At 38.1% G+C, this 19,291-nt stretch overlaps 1 protein-coding gene across 3 annotated transcripts; it reads right to left on the bottom strand.

Annotated features, from left to right (window-relative positions):
* On the bottom strand, window positions 1-10,521 carry lztfl1 (leucine zipper transcription factor like 1). 3 transcript variants are annotated; one of them, XM_016996463.2, is made up of 10 exons: window positions 10,239-10,521; window positions 9,115-9,239; window positions 7,530-7,724; window positions 7,096-7,156; window positions 6,073-6,141; window positions 5,359-5,424; window positions 5,182-5,259; window positions 3,296-3,454; window positions 1,967-2,070; window positions 1-588 (listed from the first exon to the last, which is right to left on the bottom strand). In XM_016996463.2, the coding sequence occupies exons 1-10, from the start codon at window positions 10,239-10,241 to the stop codon at window positions 570-572; spliced, it is 879 nt and encodes a 292-aa protein (XP_016851952.1). In that variant the 5' UTR covers window positions 10,242-10,521; the 3' UTR covers window positions 1-569. The 3 variants fall into 3 exon arrangements, with proteins under 3 accessions (XP_016851952.1, XP_003225804.1, XP_008116494.1); XM_003225756.4 differs by having other exon boundaries at window positions 3,296-3,469; window positions 10,347-10,519; XM_008118287.3 differs by having other exon boundaries at window positions 3,296-3,469; window positions 10,239-10,517.
* Between the last annotated feature and the right edge of the window lie 8,770 nt (window positions 10,522-19,291).

The following is a 19,291-nucleotide window of genomic DNA, read 5'->3' as shown; positions in this document are numbered from 1 at the left end:
TTAAGACAAGAAATTATATTTCCGTGTACTTACAAATGAGGATCAATATTTTATATTTCCCAGACACATGCCTTTTCTCTTGGTGATGAAACTTTATTGGAATTTGAGGAGTTAATGGTTTCTGTTATTACTGTACAAAACCAGCATCCCCCCTGCTGTTACTACAATTGTAAAAATAAAACCACACTTAGGAAACATGTAGATTGCATGGAATAGATTCTTTGGGCCTGCATTTTACAAATATGTAAGGAATGAACATTTTATTATTTGTTTAAAATAAGAATATTTTCTACTATAGGTGCTCTGTGCTTATAGGCAATAGACAAAGTAACTATTCAAAAAAGGCTTGAAACACAGAAATAAGACTATGCCCTTTTCTTTGCTCTCAATTCTGCTATGACTTCATAACAGTAAATATACATCCCAAAAAAGAGGAAAAAAAAGAAAATTAGAAGCAAACTTCTTGAAAAGTGTAACTTGCAACATATTCAAAAATAGATCCTTTATTTTCTCAACTGTCTGCTTATCCAATGTGGCAGTGCCTTGACGTGGCCAATATTCTTCTGATCTTAATCATCTGGTTCGTATCTTTTAAAAAAGATAAAAAGCAGATTAATATATGATGGCAAAATGAACTGTTATTTGAAATACACAAAAAAAAGTTATTTTAAAAGACATGTTGTCAATTAGCTATATTGTATGTTCTGATAAGTAATCAGGATACATTTATTCCACTCTTGAATACAATTTAGTTCAAGCAGAACATTTTATATTCTAATAACTCAAATCATTTTTTAAAATATTTTTCTTTCCAGTATGATTTTAAAATCAGTGAAATGGAACTGGAAAAGACTTGCACTCAAACCATCCAGAAATCCTCCTGGAGTTTATTCAGCTTCTAATGTCTCTCGCACGACGTTATTGGCAGACAAATCTACACATAAAGATAACAGCTTGGTATTGACCCTTACACTCACTAACCTGTCTAAACATGTCATTAAAACCATGAAGAAATATTGGCAACTCATAAGTGACATACCCGGATGCAAAAAAAACCCCCATGGTTGCACATAAAAGAACACAGAATATCAGGGACATTTTGGTACGTTCGGATATTGATCACCATTCCCAAACCAGTAAAGTCAAACCCAGCTTAGTAGGTAATTTTCCTTGCCACCACTGCACAATATGTCCACAGTTTATTCAAATAAAGGTTTTACAGAACCATCACACTAAAACTCTACACCATTTTGCTACTTATACTACTAAAGGCGTCATCTATATGATTATGTCCTTGTTCCCTCATATACATAGGCCAGACCAGCAGACAAGTCAAAAGTCATATAATTGAGCAAAATCAGAAATCATTCTGTGGAGTCCAGTCTCTATAAACATTTTGTTGACTTAAACCATAAGCGGAATCACTTTGGGTCTTAATTTTAGAGGTAGTGACATCCCCCTCAAACTTGGATGTTTAACTGTCTATGTCTATTAATATTGGGTTAAAAAACCATTGTTATTGATATACTACTGTTTGTAGTGGTCTTGTGTTTTGGTACGTCAGGGAGTCCATTCTCTATTGAGTTTATTCAGCTTGCCAGAAATCTTGAAGTTGAAGATTGTACTATTCACAATTCAATTTATTTATTGAATATGTGTTTAGAAATCCTAAATGCCAGCTATAGGATGAATGTCAGAATCTTGGGGCTGGGATGCAAACATCTAGTTCGGTACAAAGAAGTTTCTAAAATTTCAGCTATTTTTAGCAACCTCTTTACACTTTAAAAATGACATTAAAGTGTTATTTGCAGTATAGGATGAGGTTCTGCTGCTGAAAAGAAAAGGAAAAAAAAACATGGGCAAATGCTGAGACTCAACAGATCTAGCTCACTGGAACCCAGTCTCAGTTTTCAAATTGCACATTGTCATGCAAAGCTGAAAGGATAAACGTAAGAGTACAACTTACTTTGAAAGTTTCTTTCTTAGCTCCTTGATCTGATCATTCTTCTTGGAAAGAATCTCTTTCATGTTGCGATAGGCAGCTGTTTGCTGGAACTTCTTTTCCAGTTCCTATTTATTTAAAATCATTAATGTATCTACTTAGTTATTTTAGAAAAGTTAAACTGAAGCTTAAAGTTCTTCATTTTGAAACTATTCAAAACACTATCATTCAGTAGCAAGTGCATGACATGTAAAATAGTGCATTAGACAGTGTGCATTGCAAAACTAGTATGTGTAATTATCTTACATTAACTTTAAATTATTACTGGGAATTTATAGGTAAAGGTAAAGGTTTTCCCCTAACATTAAGTCTAGTCATGTCCTACTCTGGGGATTGGTGCCCATCTCCATTTCTAAGACACCTCCAAGGTTATGTGGCCGGCATGACTATATTAAGTATTTATATAAATACTTAATATACAACAGCAGTCCAACCATTGTACATGAGGGAAATGAAACTGACAGCATAAAGTCAGAAGAAAGTCACAGCATGCTTTTTATGGCTTATTTCGACATAGGCAATTATCGACATTTCATAATGATTATTGGAAAACTTGGATTCTGTCTTGAGAGCAGTGATTCAAGGATAGTGGTGTCCACTAGGATAGGATTTAGACCAGGTCTGCACAAATTGTGGCCCTCTAGCGGTTTTGGACTTCAGCTCCCATAATTCTTGACTACTGGACAAGCTGACTAGGGATTATGGGAATTGGAGTCCCAAACACTGAGAGGATCAGAGGTTGTGCAGGACTGATTTAGACAAAAAGTCTTACACAAGAACTAGAAGGTACCTAGAAGATCTTCACATTTCAGCAGTGGAACATTTGGATGACCCTCATAATTGGTCGTAGAGGCAGGCATAAATCAAAGTCATCACTTTTTGGTCCAAAATTCTTAGAACTTCAACCACTATATGAGAACTGTTAATAAAATCCAAACCTACCTTAAACTTTCTAAGGAAAAACAATTTCCTATCAAAACCACTGTAGCTGTTATTTGTTTATAATTTTGTATCACAAAAAATAAGTAATGTATAAAATGAAATATGTCAAAGTTTCTTCTGTACTGTAGATTACATATGATATTTATTTCTTTATTAAAACATTTATATTCTGACCTATAGCTCAGTTCAGCGTATAATATCTCAGTTCAGCGTATAATACAATCAACTCCAGCAATTTAATACTATCTTCTGTATTCTTCTTCATACCAAGTTCATATACTTTACCCACTATCATGTTACCAGAAGAAGAATAAAAAGGTGATGACAGCTATGCAACAGAAGAAAACATACCTTCTCAGCCATTGCCAGCTGGTCCTGAACCTTAAGCAGGTCATGCTTTGTTGAAATCAGATTCTCTTCCAGGGTTTTTTGGCTTGCAGTACTATCATGCAAGGTTTTTTCTAATTTGTACTTCAAATCAGCCATATTACTTTCTAATTCGCAAAGATCCTGTGTAGGGTTTAACTGAAAAAAGAAATAAAAGTAAATAAATACGTTACTAAAAATAAACACCCATGCATTCATTCATGTCCCTTAAAAACCTGAAGATTCCAGATATATACAGGTTGAATATTCCTTACTTAAAACACTTGGACCAGAAGTGTTTTCAATTTCAGATTTTTTTTTCAGATCCTGAAAGACCCATACTTGTATATATGTATATACTGAAGTATCTTTGAGATAGGACTCAAATCTAAACACAAAATTCATTTATGTTTTATGTACATCTTACACATATAGTCCGAATGTATTCTATGCAATATTTTAAAATAATTTTGTACATGAAATAAAATGTGTGCACACTGAATTATCAGAAAGAAAAAGTGTCATTATCTCAGCCATTCATGTGTAGAATTTCTGATTTTGGGGTACTTAGGATTTAAGAATTCCTGATAAAAGATACACAACCTGTACAATGAAAATGTCAGACCGAAGTCATTGGTCCTGACTTACGTTATTAAGAACAAGAACTGGACAATAAACATAATTGCTTTGTATCATCATCTGAAAACCTCGCTAGCTATGAAGACTTATAAATGTGCTTTAAATAACATTTAAAACATATTAAATATGTTGCAGCAATACGACAAAAAATAAGGCTCTTATTTTCAATACTGAAAAGAATGTTGTTTGAACCTATGTCTTAACTCAACAATTGCTGCTTAAAAAGGACAAATCATACACACTTTTTTTGTATTAAATAATACATACCATAAATCATGTTGGAAAGCAAAAGTAAAAGAAATTGGAATTAAAAAACTCAGAATTTTAAATAATTCATTATTTTGCCTGTTGTATCTTGGCATAATTTTTTCTACAAATTCAATTTTAAGAATAATATCACATATGATTACTATGTTTGTATTGTGAAAGTAAATTAAGTCAATTAGAATTTTTTTTCTCTGAAAAAAGTACTGAAATTATCTGGAATAATTAATTCAGCAATATGCAACTTGAAATCATATTGTAAATATTAGTCAACTTTCTCCCCCAAATCTAGCTGAACCAACTTAAAATTACTCAGAATAATTCAACAAAATAATAATAATAATAATAATAATAATAATACAACTTTATTTTTAACCCACCCTTTCTCCCCAAAGGGACTCAGGGCAGCTTCCAAAAATAAAATAGCAAACATTTAATGCCATTTACAGTGAAAAAATAGGACAAACAAACCAATTGAAATAAACAGATTAAAATACACAAATAAAACAACATTGGCTAAAATATCTAATCAGTCAGGCCTCATAAATAACACACTAAGCAATTAAAATCTGTATAAAAATAGAATAGTGTAAAATGTGGCTCTCCAATAAGTTAAGGCAATTAATGTCAGCATCATCAGATGAGGTAGAATCAATAATAAATTAGTCATCTTCCTCACACAGGCTAAGATGCAAAAATAGGTTTTTAGTTGTTTTTTAAAGGAAAGGAGTGAAGAGACTGTTCTAATTTCCATAGGAAGGGAGTTCCAGAGGGAAGGGGTGACCATAGAGAAGGCCCCCTCTCTTGTTCCCACCAGCCGCATTTGAGACGGGGATGGGACTGAGAGGAGGGCCCCCTATGATGATTGTAGTGTCCATGCAGGTTTGTAAGCAGGTTTAACTGAAATTATACTGAAAATGTTAGGCAACTTTCCCCCCAGTCTATTGGAGTTAGTCGAAGAATGTTACCTTTTGATCTCCTTGAATAATCTCAAGCTCTCGAAGAGCTTTCTCTAACTTTGATTTTTCATCTAGTGCACTGGTAGCCTGCAAGAAATTTTAACATTTAAATCAGAATGTATTTTAGGAAAGAAACAGAATTTCTGAACTTCTGACATACATATATTAAAATCCAAACTAAATTACCTGCACTTCTATTGTCTTTAATCTGCTCCTCAATTTTTCATTTTCTTCTTGGAGTCTTGCAATTTCCTATGGAAAATTAAGATATTTATTGTTGTATTATATAACTAAATATTTGATCTGCAGAAATATATAGCATACTAGTTATTTTTATCAGAATAGCAAATGTTCTATGAGATAAAAGCATTTACTAAATTCAGTTTTCAGCTTATCTAAAAAGAGTTATTGCTTGATAGGACAGAAAGCCCCCACATTCAGTCAACGTTTCCTCCTTCTCCATACATCAGTAAAGGGAACAGAGTAAGAAAGCAATAGGAATAACCACAGGCTGGTGGTGGATAAAATCTTCAATCCTTTATGTTAGAACCAAGAGGACAAGCAGGAGCCATGGTTACATCCACTTGAACGGTATCAGCAAGTTGGAGTGGTTTGAAACAAATTTAATCTTAATATATGGTAAATGCATACAAGGTTGCCGTTTTCTGCAATCCTAGCATATTTAACTAAAGGTCTTTCTGGAAAAAAAATAAGACTTCTATCTGAATAAATTGTGCACAATGTTGTAATGTAAAGAAATCAAAATAAAGCAGACATTTTCAGATTACATATACAAATAGGAGGTACGAATACAGAAAAATGCATCAAGCAATTCTTAAAACTACAGTACTGACTAACTGAGGTTGAAATAACATGCAATATAACTATCACAACATATACCTTCTGCAGGAGTTCTGATGCTCCATCATGCAATGGAGTAAGTTTAGGCTTAACCAGCTCTGGATTGGGCTGAAAAATGTAATAAAAGTATTAAAAGGTTACAAGAACATATTCAAATATTTTCTTTTTAAGATATGCTGTAAACCCTCTCCCCAATATTTTCACTCTAGAAACAAAGTCATTGAGACTTGCTCCCAGATAAGTGGATACATAATTGAACCCATAATGGCAATTATTTTTCAGAAAGACTGCTAATTTGCAACTACTGTTCAAAGCAATGTTTCTATATTTTGTGGATGACACTGAGAGCTCTCCTCCCATTTATCTTCTATGAATGCCACAGTAATCAAAGAAGAGGAGGGTTTCTGGAGAAGGAAGGAATGGCCTACATTCCAGAACAGCAACTCTTAAGGTATTGGATAAAGCTAAATGGATTTACAAGCACAAAGCCTCCTCTCCAGGCGCCTTTCAGTTTTAAAAGAACCCTGGAGATCTTTTTCCTCAGCTATTTGCCCTAGCCTCTTCTAATAAAGCCTACAAGCTGTCTATCCTGCAGAACATAATGAAGGTATATCTATTTCTGTTATAAGCAGAACCATCTCTCATTGCATTACCCTTTGTTCACAGACTTTCTTGCCCAGCAGACTAGACTTTGAGTCAGGAAACAAAGCACTCACATCTTAGCTGCTTTCCCCCTAGTTCTAGATGTCTGAATGAATGAGACAGCCTATCCAAATTTAGAGCACACTCTCACACTGACAGGTCATGTCATATCTTACAATTTCTAAGACTGATTCCAAGAACTGTATTTTCCCCTATATTCATAACCTATAAACCATTTTGGCTTTTAAAAAAAGGATATAAATATTTTTAAAAACTAACAAACAACATTATTTTAATTAAGCAAGAGGTTATCATTTAGGAATAATAACTTTTTAAATAGTTACCTTTCCTCTTAAATTCAGAATTATTAAACCCAAGTAGGTTTTTCATAGTGAATTTTACATTAGCAGAAATACATACCTTCTTATTCGAAGATGTAAATTCTGACTTTTCAAACTCTGCAACCTGCTCTAATAAATTCCTAGAAAAAAGAGCAGAAAACATTTCACTCAATTCATCCTTTTGGACACCAATCTATAGTCTAAATTCCACAGAGCAATGAAGGCAATAAATAAGAAATAGTCTTGTAGTTATAAGGCGAAAAACATACCAAGGCAGGTTATATGGACAAATCTCTTTATAAATACAGATGCATTTACCCTTCTAGATAACAAATTATTTAGAAACAAGGTTGAAATCCAAAACATGCTTATTTGAGGTTACTTGATTGAAGTTGGTAAAACTAATAAAAATGTTGTGAACAGTATAAATCAACATTTATTAAACTAGTTTTATAGCATCCCTGACATATATTGGGAAATGTTTACTAATAGTGGTACATTTTAAAATCTTACCTATTTTCCAGCTCGGAAATGTCAGTCTGCAGTTTGAGATACCACTTCTCTGCTTGGAAAAAAATCTGGCGCAGAAGCAATACATTGGTGTATGCTGTGTTAATGAGCTCAGATTCCACTTCACTATGTACCACGGTCTGCAAGCCATCCAGTATATCTGTAACTTCATCAATAGTGAATGTGTCTTCCACCAACCTTCATTTACAAATGCATAGGATTATTAGAGCATCCACATTATCATACCGAAATATCTATTCAGCAAACCAAAAACAAAAATATTTCTGTTTATAGTTGGCCCTCCATTTTCACACAGATTATGGGTGCTAGACACTTATGATTCCAAATATCTATCTCTAAGCCACAACTGTATTTAACCCACACAAAAAGTGCCTGTACTGGTGGGGTAGAAGAGTCCAGTTGCATGCATGTTCCTTTGTGCAAAGGGAAGAGAATGGGAAAAGTGCAAGAAGAGGTTAGGAAGAAGATGTGGAAAGCCTGAGAGGGGAGAGGAGTAGAGAGCCTGAAGGGAGATATCACTAAGGGCCCATCCACACAGTGATATCTGGCAGGCTCCATCCCTTCTGAGTTTAGGAAAAAAGTAAAGACTTGGCTTTGTGAGCAGGCGTTTGATGAGTGAATTCTGTTGGCTTCAACTCGGTCTGGATTAAGGTTTATGTACAAGGTCTTGTGGACGAATGGCTCAAGTATTTTATAATGTATAGTTTTAAATCTATTTATTGTATTTTGTTAAATTATCTAATTGTTTTAATTGCTTATGTTTTATCTTTTTGTATTGTATATTGGCATTGAATTTTGCCAGATTGTGAGTCGCCCTGAGTCCCTTTGGGTGAGAAGGGCGGGATAGAAATGATGGAAATAAATAAATAAATAAATAAATGTGTTTTCACACACTTGCTGGTTTTTTATATTTACTGATTTTGTTATGACATTAAGGGCCCTTCCACACAGCCGTATAACCCAGAATATCAAGGCAGGAAATCCCACAATATCTGCATTGAACTTAGTTGTCTGAGTCCACACTGCCATATATTCCAGTTCAAAGCAGATAATGTGGGATTTCCTGCCTTGAAATTCTGGGTTATATGGCTGTGTGGATGGACCCTTAGTGATATATGGGAATTAAAATTTTATGATTAATTCCAGCTGTCTCCTCCTCCCCTCCCCGGTCCCACTCCTCCATCAGTCCTGGAGAGTCTCGTTTCAAATGTGGACACAATGGGAAATAATACTGAATCAATCCTACATACCCTAGTGAATGAAAACAGGTGTAATCTAGAAAGAGAAGTTCCTCCATATACATATTAGATTAATCAAATGGTAATTTGTGTGTCAGTCATGCTCTATTGTTTCGAGAAAACATCACAGGTGTGTTTACTCGCAAAGAAAACATAAAGCACTGGATTGCAAGCAGTGAGATTACTTCCAAATCACATCTGTCTTGCCCCTACTTTTGTAGAAACAGAACAAATAATTATCATCTGACAGTGTATCATTCTGCCTTGAGAATGATTGCTACTTTTGGACCCTATGAACTTGTCTTCATGTTATTTTATCATCATAGTACCTGCTTTCCTTAAGGTCCTGAAAACAGGAGTCCACTGTCTTTAGACACAGGCCACGCTTGGAGCGTGCAAAACGCATATAGCTGATGATTTCATTCTGATGGTGTTCATTGAGCCCCAGCTCCGCCTGGGTAAAACAAAATAAAACAAAACAAAACAACCAAGCACAGTTTTACAATCAAGACTTTTCATCTTCTGCTTAATGATTATTATTATGAATGAAATCAGAAAAATTATACTAGCAGTTTTTTAAATGTCAACAATTATATAAACATTATTATAAACATATACAAGCTGCCTTTTCGGACTGCATCACATAACTGCGATTTCCACATTTCAGTCAGAATGATTCTCTGTAGTATCTCATGGTTTAAAGTAATTTTGAGAAGAAAATAAGAAAACTAGAACATTCAATGATTCATTCTTGGTATTCATTCCAAGATTCTTATATGGGATGTTTACTAACTGCAAGAGAAAATACTACATTGGTTTTTTTTAAATAAAAAAGCAAAGAAAATAGGGAAAGGTGTAAAAAAGAGGAAAGGAAGAAAAGGAAGGGTGTTTGTACAATATGGGTGTGCACTAAGCACATGCATTAATATAGGCTAACCATATACAATGGCACCACTAGGGTTGGTGTCAACCCATGTATCCCATCCCATAACAGATCATATAGAATCCTATGCTCAGCAGTTGGAAACTAGGCAAGTGGGGTTTATATATCTGTGGAATGTCCAGGGTGGGAGAAGAACTCTTGTCTGTGTGAGGCAGGTGTGAATGTTGCAATTGGCCATTTTGTTTAGCACTGAATAGCACTGCAGCTTCAAAGCCTGGCTGCTTCCTGCCTGGGGGAATTCTTTATTGGGAGGTGTTAGCTGGCCCTGATTGTTCCCTGTCCTTTCACACAGTCATATAACCCAGAACATCAAAGCAGAAAATCCCACAATATCTGCTTTGGACTGGAATATCTGGGTCCACACTGCCATATAACCCAGTTCAAAGCAGATTGTGTGGGATTTTATTCAGCTGTGTGGGAGGGGCCTTAGAGGGAAGAAGCATAACACTCCAAAGGAGCCTGGCCTACTTCAGAAGGCGAAGGCGCCCTCTAAATACAAAAGCACCCTACCATCCTTCCAGAGAAGCCTATGGCGCTAAGAGGAGCCTGACTCCGCGAAGACTACTCGAGAAGAGGTCCAAAAAGAGACCGAAGAGAGGCAACGCGGCCGTTGCTCACCATGACGAACCGCCGGCGGCCCGGAGAGAAGCGCCGAGGGATTTACAGGGCGGCGGTTGCCATGGTGAGGAAACAGAAGCCTCGCGAGCGCCTCCTTTGAAGTCCTATTGGTCGAGCTGAGCGTTTGCGTGACCGGAAACAAGACAGTCGGGTTCGGATATGGTAGCGAGGCTAACGGACGCCAGGCTAAAAAATGGCGCGCGGCTTACAAAAGGCCAAAGAATTAAGAACAAACATTCCAAGATTCTACTTCGGGGTTGTTTTCGACGCCCTTTCCCCTTTCCTTTTGTTGCTTCAGCGGAGTGAAAAAGAAAATCAAAGGCTTTTTTCTAGCTGTCATGTGATTGGGTAACGCCGACTGTAAGCCCCGCCCCTCTCTCGCCAAAGAGGCAGGGAACACAAAGGAGGCGCAACATCTAGGGTTCCGTTGGGCATAAAGACCCGAGGGAGATGCAGTGTTCTATAGTGGGTTGCTGTGAGTTTCCCGGGCTGTATGGCCATGTTCCAGAAGCATTCCCTCGTGACGTTTCGCCCACATTTATGGCAGGCATCCTCAGAGGTTTATATATCTGTGGAATGTCCAGGGTGTGAGAAAGAACTCGTCTGTTGGAGGCAAGTGTGAATGTTACAATTGGCCACCTGGCTTAGCATTTAATGGCCTTGCAGATTCAAAGCCTGGCTTCTTCCTGCCTGAGGAATCCCTTGTTGGGAGGTGTTAGCTGGCCCTGATTGTTTCTTGTCTGGAATTCTCCTGTTTTCTGAATGCTGCTCTTTATTTACTTTCCCAACAAAGGATGTCCAGGATGGGAGAAAGAAGTCTGTTTGAGACAAGTGTGAATGTTGCAATTGGCCAGCTTGATTAGCATTGAATGTCCTTTCAGCTTCACAGCTTGGCTGCTTCTTACCTGAGGGAATCCTTTGTTGGGTGGTGTTAGCTAGTGTGTTGTCGAAGGTTTCATGGCCGGAATCACAGGGTTGTTGTGTGTTTTCCGGGCTATATGGCCATGTTCTAGAAGCATTCTGTCCTGATATTTCTCCCACATCTATGGCAGGCATCCTCAGAGGTTGTGAGGTATATCCGGAAGACACACAACAACCCTGTTAGCTGGTGGTTTGAGCATTGGACTACAATTTAGGATGAATCTACACACTGCTATCTAGTCCAGTATCTGATCCCAGATTTTCTGCTTTGATCTGGATTATATACGCTGTCATATACTCTAGTTCAAAGCAGATTATCTGCAATCTGGTAGTGTAGATGGGGCCTCAGAGGGGTTTGACACCGCTTTTGCTGCCATGTCTTCAACCTATGAGAAATTGGGAGTTGTAGTTTCGCAGATAAGGCACAAGATCATGCTGAACAACAGCTCTCATGATCAGTGTTCAGTCATTGCAATTCAAGTACAGTAGAGTCTCACTTATCCAATATAAATGGGCCAGCAGAACGTTGGATAAGCGAAAATGTGGGATAATAAGGAGGGATTAAGGAAAAACCTATTAAATGTCAAATTACATTATAATTTTACAAATTAAACACCAAAACATGTTTTATAACAAATCTAAAGAAAAAGCAGTTCAAAACACAGTAACGTTATGTAGTAATTACTGTATTTATGAATTTAGCACCAAAACATCACAATATATTGAAAACATTGACTACAAAAACATTGGCTACTAACAAATTGCTCCAAATATAGAATTGCATAAAATTAAGTTACAGTAGCAACATTTTTGGAAATTAAATCCATAAAAAAGTTCAATCCTTACTACCTAGAGAAACATCTGTGGATCAGGGCGGGAAGCAAACTGCGTTGGATAATCCCGAATGTTGGATAAGCGAATGTTGGATAAGTGAGAGACTACTGTAGTGTTGAACCACATTAAGTCTACAATGTACATGCACCCAGGGAAGAGTAAACATCTTGCAAAACCACAAATCCCAGATGACAGTTAATGTGGTATCAAACTGCCACAAGTCTGCAGTGTGTATACAGCTGGGATTTGAATCCCAGCTCAACCACCGAAGCCCAGCGGGTGGCCTTGGGCAAGTCACACTCTCTCAGCCTCAAAGAAGGGCCATGGCAAATCCTTTTTGAACAAAGTGTGACCAGGAAAACTGGTGATAGGGTTGCCCAAAACCAGAAGCCCTAATGGATCACAATACTATGTACTTGGCTTTACAGAATTAACCACTTGCAATGAAATAAGGATCCACAAGGAACATAATGCCATGCACTGGGCTTTACAGTGTGAACCAGTTGCAATTAAAGGGTCCACAATGAACATTATGCCTTGCACTGGGCTTTATCGAATGAACCACTTGCAATGAAATAAGGATCCACAATGAACAAAATGTTATGTACTGGTCTTTACAGAATAAACCTCTTGCAATGAAAGCAAGATCCACAAATGAACATAGTGCTTTGAACTGGTCTTTAGAGAAGCAACTACTTGCAATGAAAGAAGGGTCCCTAATGATCACAATGCTATGTACTGGCCTTTACAGAATTAACCACTTGCAATGAAATAAGGGTCCACAATGAGCACAATCCTATGTACTGGGCTTTACAGAATGAACCAGTTGCAATGAAATAAGGGTCCACAATTATCACAATGGTATTGAATGGTCTTTGAAGATTGAACCAGTTGCAATGAAATAAGGTTCCACAAAGGTCACAATGCTATGTACTGGGCATTACAGAATCAACCACTAGCAATGAAAGAAGGGTCCATAATGATCACATGCTACGTACTGGGCTTTACAGAATGAACCAATTGCAATGTAACAAGAGTCCATAATTAGCAGAATGGTAAGTACTGGCCTTTATAGAATGACCCCTTGCAATGAAAGCAAGATCCACAAATGAACATAATAATTTAAACTGGGCTTTACAGAAGCAACCACTTGCAATGGAAGAAGGGTCCATAATGATCACAATGGTATTTAAGGGGTTTGAAGATTGAACTAGTTGCAATGAAATAAGGTTCCACAAAGGTCACAATGCTACGTACTGGGCTTTACAGAATCAACTACTGGCAATGAAAGAAGGGTCCATAATGATCACATGCTACGTAGTACGTACTGGGCTGTACAGAATGAACCAATTGCAATGAAAGCAAGATCCACAAATGAACATAATGCTTTGAACTGGGCTTTACTGAAGCAACCACTTGCAATGAAATAAGGGTCCACAATGATCACAATGGTATTTAATAGTCTTTGAAGATTGAACAAGTTGCAATGAAATAAGGTTCCACAAAGGTCACAATGCTACGTACTGGGCTTTACAGAATCAACCACTAGCAATGCAAAAAGGGTCCATAATGATCACATGCTACGTTTTGGACTTCACAGAATAAACCAATTGCAATGAAATAAGGGTCCATAATTAGCACAATGGTAAGTACTGGGCTTTATAGAATGAACCCCTTGCAATGAAAGGAGGATCCACAAGGCACATAATGCCATGCACTGGGCTTTACAGAGTTAACCAGTTGCAATTAAAGGGTCCACAATGAACAGAATGCCATGCACTGGGCTTTACAGAATGAACCAGTTGCAAAGAAAGGGTCCACAATGAACAGAATGCCATGCACTGGGCTTTACAGAATGAACCACTTGCAATGAAATAAGGGTCCACAATGAGCACAATCCTATGTACTGGGCTTTACAGAAGCAACCACTTGCAATGGAAGAAGGGTCCCTGATGATCACAATGGTATTTAAGGGGTTTGAAGATTGAACCAGTTGCAATGAAATAAGGTTCCACAAAGGTCACAATGCTATGTACTGGGCTTTACAGAATCAACCACTAGCAATGAAAGAATGGTCCATAATGATCACATGCTACGTACTGGGCTTTACAGAATGAACCAATTGCAATGAAAGAAGGGTCCCTAATGATCACAATGCTAGGCTTTACAAAATTAACCACTTGCAATGAAATAAGGGTCCACAAGGAACATAATGCCATGCACTGGGCTTTACAGTGTGAACCAGTTGCAATTAAAGGGTCCAAAATGAACAGAATGCCTTGCACTGGGCTTTATCGAATGAACCACTTGCAATGAAATAGGGATCCACAATGAACAAAATATTATGTACTGGTCTTTACAGAATAAACCTCTTGCAATGAAAGCAAGATCCACAAATGAACATAGTGCTTTGAACTGGGCTTTACAGAAGCAGCCACTTGCAATGAAAGAAGGGTCCCTAATGATCACAATGGTATGTACTGGGCTTTACAAAATTAACCACTTGCAATGAAATAAGGGTCCACAATGAGCACAATCCTATGTACTGGGCTTTACAGAATGAACCAGTTGCAATGAAATAAGGGTCCACAATGATCACAATGGTATTGAATGGTCTTTGAAGATTGAACCAGTTGCAATGAAATAAGTTTCCACAAAGGTCACAATGCTACGTACTGGGCTTTACATAATCAACCACTAGCAATGAAAGAAGGGTCCATAATGATCACATGCTACGTACTGGGCTTTACAGAATGAACCAATTGCAATGTAATAAGGGTCCATAATTAGCACAATAGTAAGTACTGGGCTTTATAGAATGACCCCTTGCAATGAAAGCAAGATCCACAAATGAACATAATGATTTGAGCTGGGATTTACCGAAGCAACCACTTGCAATGGAAGAAGGGTCCATAATGATCACATGCTACGTACTGGACTTCACAGAATGAACCAATTGCAATGAAATAAGGGTCCACAATGAGCACAATCCTATGTACTGGGCTTTACAGAATGAACCAGTTGCAATGAAATAAGGTTCCACAAAGGTCAAAATGTTACGTACTGGGCTTTACAGAATCAACCACTAGCAATGAAAGAAGGGTGATCACATACTACGTACTGGGCTTTGCAGAATGAAGCAGTTGCAATGAAATAAGGGTCCACAATTAGCACAATGGTAAGTACTGGTCTTTATAGAATGAACCACTTCCAATGAAAGAAAGGTCCCTAATGATCACAATGCTATGTACTGGCCTTTACAGAATTAACCACTTGCAATGAAATAAGGGTCCACAATGAGCACAATCCTATGTACTGGGCTTTACAGAATGAACCAGTTGCAATGAAATAAGGTTCCACAAAGGTCACAATGCTACATACTGGGCTTTACAGAATCAACCAGTTGCAATGAAATAAGGTTCCACAAAGGTCACAATGCTACGTACTGGGCTTTACAGAATCAACCCCTAGCAATGAAAGAAGGGTGATCACATACTACGTACTGGGCTTTGCAGAATGAAGCAGTTGCAATGAAATAAGGGTCTCTAATGATCACAATGCTATGTACTGGCCTTTACAGAATGAACCACTTGCAATGAAATAAGGGTCCATAATTAGCACAATAAGTACTGGGCTTTGTAGAATGAACCCCTTGCAATGAAAGGAGGATCCACAAGGAACATAATGCCATGCACTGGGCTTTACAGAATGAACCAGTTGCAATTAGGGTCCACAATGAACAGAATGCCATGCACTGGGCTTTATCGAATGAACCACTTGCAATGAAATAAGGATCCACAATGAACAAAATGCTATGTACTGGTCTGTACAGAATGAACCACTTGCAATGAAATAAGGATCCACAATGAACAAAATGCTATGTACTGGTCTGTACAGAATGAACCACTTGCAATGAAAGCAGGATCCACAATGAACAAAATGCTATGTACTGGTCTTTACAGAATGAACCTCTTGCAAGGAAAGCAAAATCCACAAATGAAGATAATGCTATGTACTGGTCTTTACAGAATGAACCACTTGCAATGAAAGAAGGGTCCACAATGAACACAATCCTATGTACTGGGCTTTACAGAATGAACCAGTTGCAATGAAATAAGGGTCCACAAAGGTCACAATGCTACAGTAATGGCTTCCCCTACTCTTAACTAGACCTTAATTTGTTTCATTCTTGCTTTTTCTTCTAAATCATTATTAACATTTTCATTTTCCTTTGTAACATATATTTCTTTAATCAACCCACTGTCTTGAAAGGGAAGAAATCACTATGGTGGCTTCTGACTCAAGTTCAAACTTGGAAGGCACTATCCAAATTGCTGGACCTTATCCCCCCATATATATTCAGCATCTTGGATGGTTCTCTTAAACCCCAGATTCAAAACTGAGGGTCCTTCTACACAGCCATATAACCCAGAACATCAAAGCAGATAAGATCAGCTACATCCAAGAGTACTGAAGGAACTAGCGGAAGTTATTTCAGAACCACTGGCAATTATCTTCGAGAGTTCTTGGAGAACGGGAAAAAAGGGAAAGAAGGGAAAAAAGAACGACCCAAACAATTACCGTCCGGTCAGCCTCACATCAATACCAGGCAAAATTCTGGAAAAGATCATTAAGGAAGTGGTCTGCGAACACTTAGAAACAAATGCGGTCATTGCTAATAGTCAACACGGATTTACCAAAAACAAGTCATGCCAGACTAATCTGATCTCTTTTTTCGATAGAGTTACGAGTTGGGTCGATACAGGGAATGCTGTGGATGTAGCTGGATTTCAGTAAGGCCTTCGACAAAGTCCCCCACGACCTTCTGGCAAACAAACTAGTAAAATGTGGGCTAGACAAAACTACGGTTAGGTGGATCTGTAATTGGCTAAGCAAACGAACCCAAAGGGTGCTCACCAATGCATCGTCTTCATCATGGAAAGAAGTGACAAGTGGAGTGCCGCAGGGCTCCGTCCTGGGCCCGGTTCTGTTCAACATCTTTATTAACGACTTAGACGAAGGGTTAGAAGGCACGATCATCAAGTTTGCAGACGACACAAAACTGGGAGGGATAGCTAACACTCCAGAAGACAGGAGCAGAATTCAAAACGATCTTGACAGACTAGAGAGATGGGCCGAAACTAACAAAATGAAGTTCAACAGGGACAAATGCAAGATACTTCGCTTCGGCAGAAAAAATGGAAATCAAAGATACAGAATGGGGGACGCCTGGCTTGACAGCAGTGTGTGCGAAAAAGACCTTGGAGTCCTTGTGGACAACAAGTTAAACATGAGCCAACAATGTGATGCGGCTGCTAAAAAAGCCAATGGGATTCTGGCCTGCATCAATAGGGGAATAGCGTCTAGATCCAGGGAAGTTATGCTCCCCCTCTATTCTGCCTTGGTCAGACCACACCTGGAATACTGTGTCCAATTTTGGGCACCACAGTTGAAGGGAGATGTTGACAAGCTGGAAAGCGTCCAGAGGAAAGCGACTAAAATGATTAAGGGTCTGGAGAACAAGCCCTATGAGGAGCGGCTTAAAGAGCTGGGCATGTTTAGCCTGCAGAAGAGAAGGCTGAGAGGAGACATGATAGCCATGTACAAATACGTGAAGGGAAGTCATAGGGAGGAGGGAGCATGCTTGTTTTCTGCTGCCCTGCAGACTAGGACACGGAACAATGGCTTCAAACTACAGGAAAGGAGATTCCACCTGAACATCAGGAAGAACTTCCTCACTGTGAGAGCTGTTCGACAGTGGAACTCTCTCCCCCGGACTGTGGTAGAGGCTCCTTCCTTGGAGGCTTTTAAGCAGAGGCTGGATGGCCATCTGTCGGGGGTGCTTTGAATGCGATTTCCTGCTTCTTGGCAGGGGGTTGGACTGGATGGCCCATGTGGTCTCTTCCAACTCTACTATTCTATGATTCTATGATTCTATGAATCCACAATATCTGCTTTGAACTGGGTTACCTGAGTCCACACTTCCATATAATCCAGTTTAATTTGGATTTTATACAGCTGTGTGGAAGGGGCCTGAGTGGCATCTTCTAGGTGGACTTCCTCCAAAGGTGGGCTCTCTCTCTTTCCACATAGAGAGAAATAATACATTCTTTGGTGCCTAGTAGGTCCTCCCATGGGAAGAAATAGTACCGTTTAAGGTAGTTCTTGGTGCCCTGGCAAGGTATTCCTACCTAATTGTCATGCAGCTATTGAAAACACAGGAATTTGCCTTCCCGTCAGAGATTTTATTGTATGGAAGCATTGTATGGAAGCTTTTCCATCCATGTCACAGTGAATGACCACAGCACATTACCTGTTTTCATGTAGAAATCCTTGATGGTTGTTTTGGAGTTGATGAAAAAGCTTTGCAAAGACTCTAAACTGCATCGAGGAATTTGTGGCAATCCAAATGCTGTGTGGCATAATACCCATCATTGTGGCTAATGGGAAGTGTAGCACATAAACTTCTGGATAGCTTGATATTTCCCAGCCAGTCTTTCTAAGCATTTTGCACTTATTGATGTTTGCATATATTAGCAGAAGTCTTATCCTTGATATATTCAGATAGGTTTTTGAAAATAATAACACTGTTAAGAGAGTGCTGCACTGTTTTTACTGGTTTTTTTCTATTCTTATAGAATTACTTTTTATCATTTTAAACTGTATGTTTTAAACTGTTATTGGTAGTTTGCTTCCATTTCAATGTTGTTGTTTTTTTTAAAAAAAAATGCTTTACTGTATAGTTGTAAATAACCTTGAGTTTTGTGAAAATCTGGGCAGTGTCAGTAATGTTTAACCGTAGTAGCAAGAACAACAACAGCTTTACAGGTGTACTGTTCCTGTATTTATAAAATCAAATGGAATAAACTGTACTGGGGCACTCTCTTGAGATGAAGAAGAGAACAGGAACTTGTGAGTGGTGGTTTACCACAGAACTCAAAATGTGACCCACCCAAGTAAGTGATAAAAGGACCAGCCACAGTCCTATATTTGCATAGTGGTTGTGGAACAACTGACCACTATACACTTTTATGAAACTCTTCATCAAAAGCAAAAGTGTACAGGGCCAGCCCAGTAAAGGTCACTCACTGGTGAGTATCTTCTGCCACTTGGTAGTTTTGTCTCTATTAAATGTGATTTTCTGTATTTTTCTTTCCGTTATTATTTATTTATTTGTTTGTTTGTTTGTT

The sequence above is a fragment of the Anolis carolinensis genome, chromosome 6 (genome assembly GCF_035594765.1).
Source record: "Anolis carolinensis isolate JA03-04 chromosome 6, rAnoCar3.1.pri, whole genome shotgun sequence".
NCBI classification, from domain to species: domain Eukaryota; kingdom Metazoa; phylum Chordata; class Lepidosauria; order Squamata; family Dactyloidae; genus Anolis; species Anolis carolinensis.
Note: the sequence above shows the minus strand (reverse complement) of the source record. Positions and strands in the feature narration are given on the sequence as shown.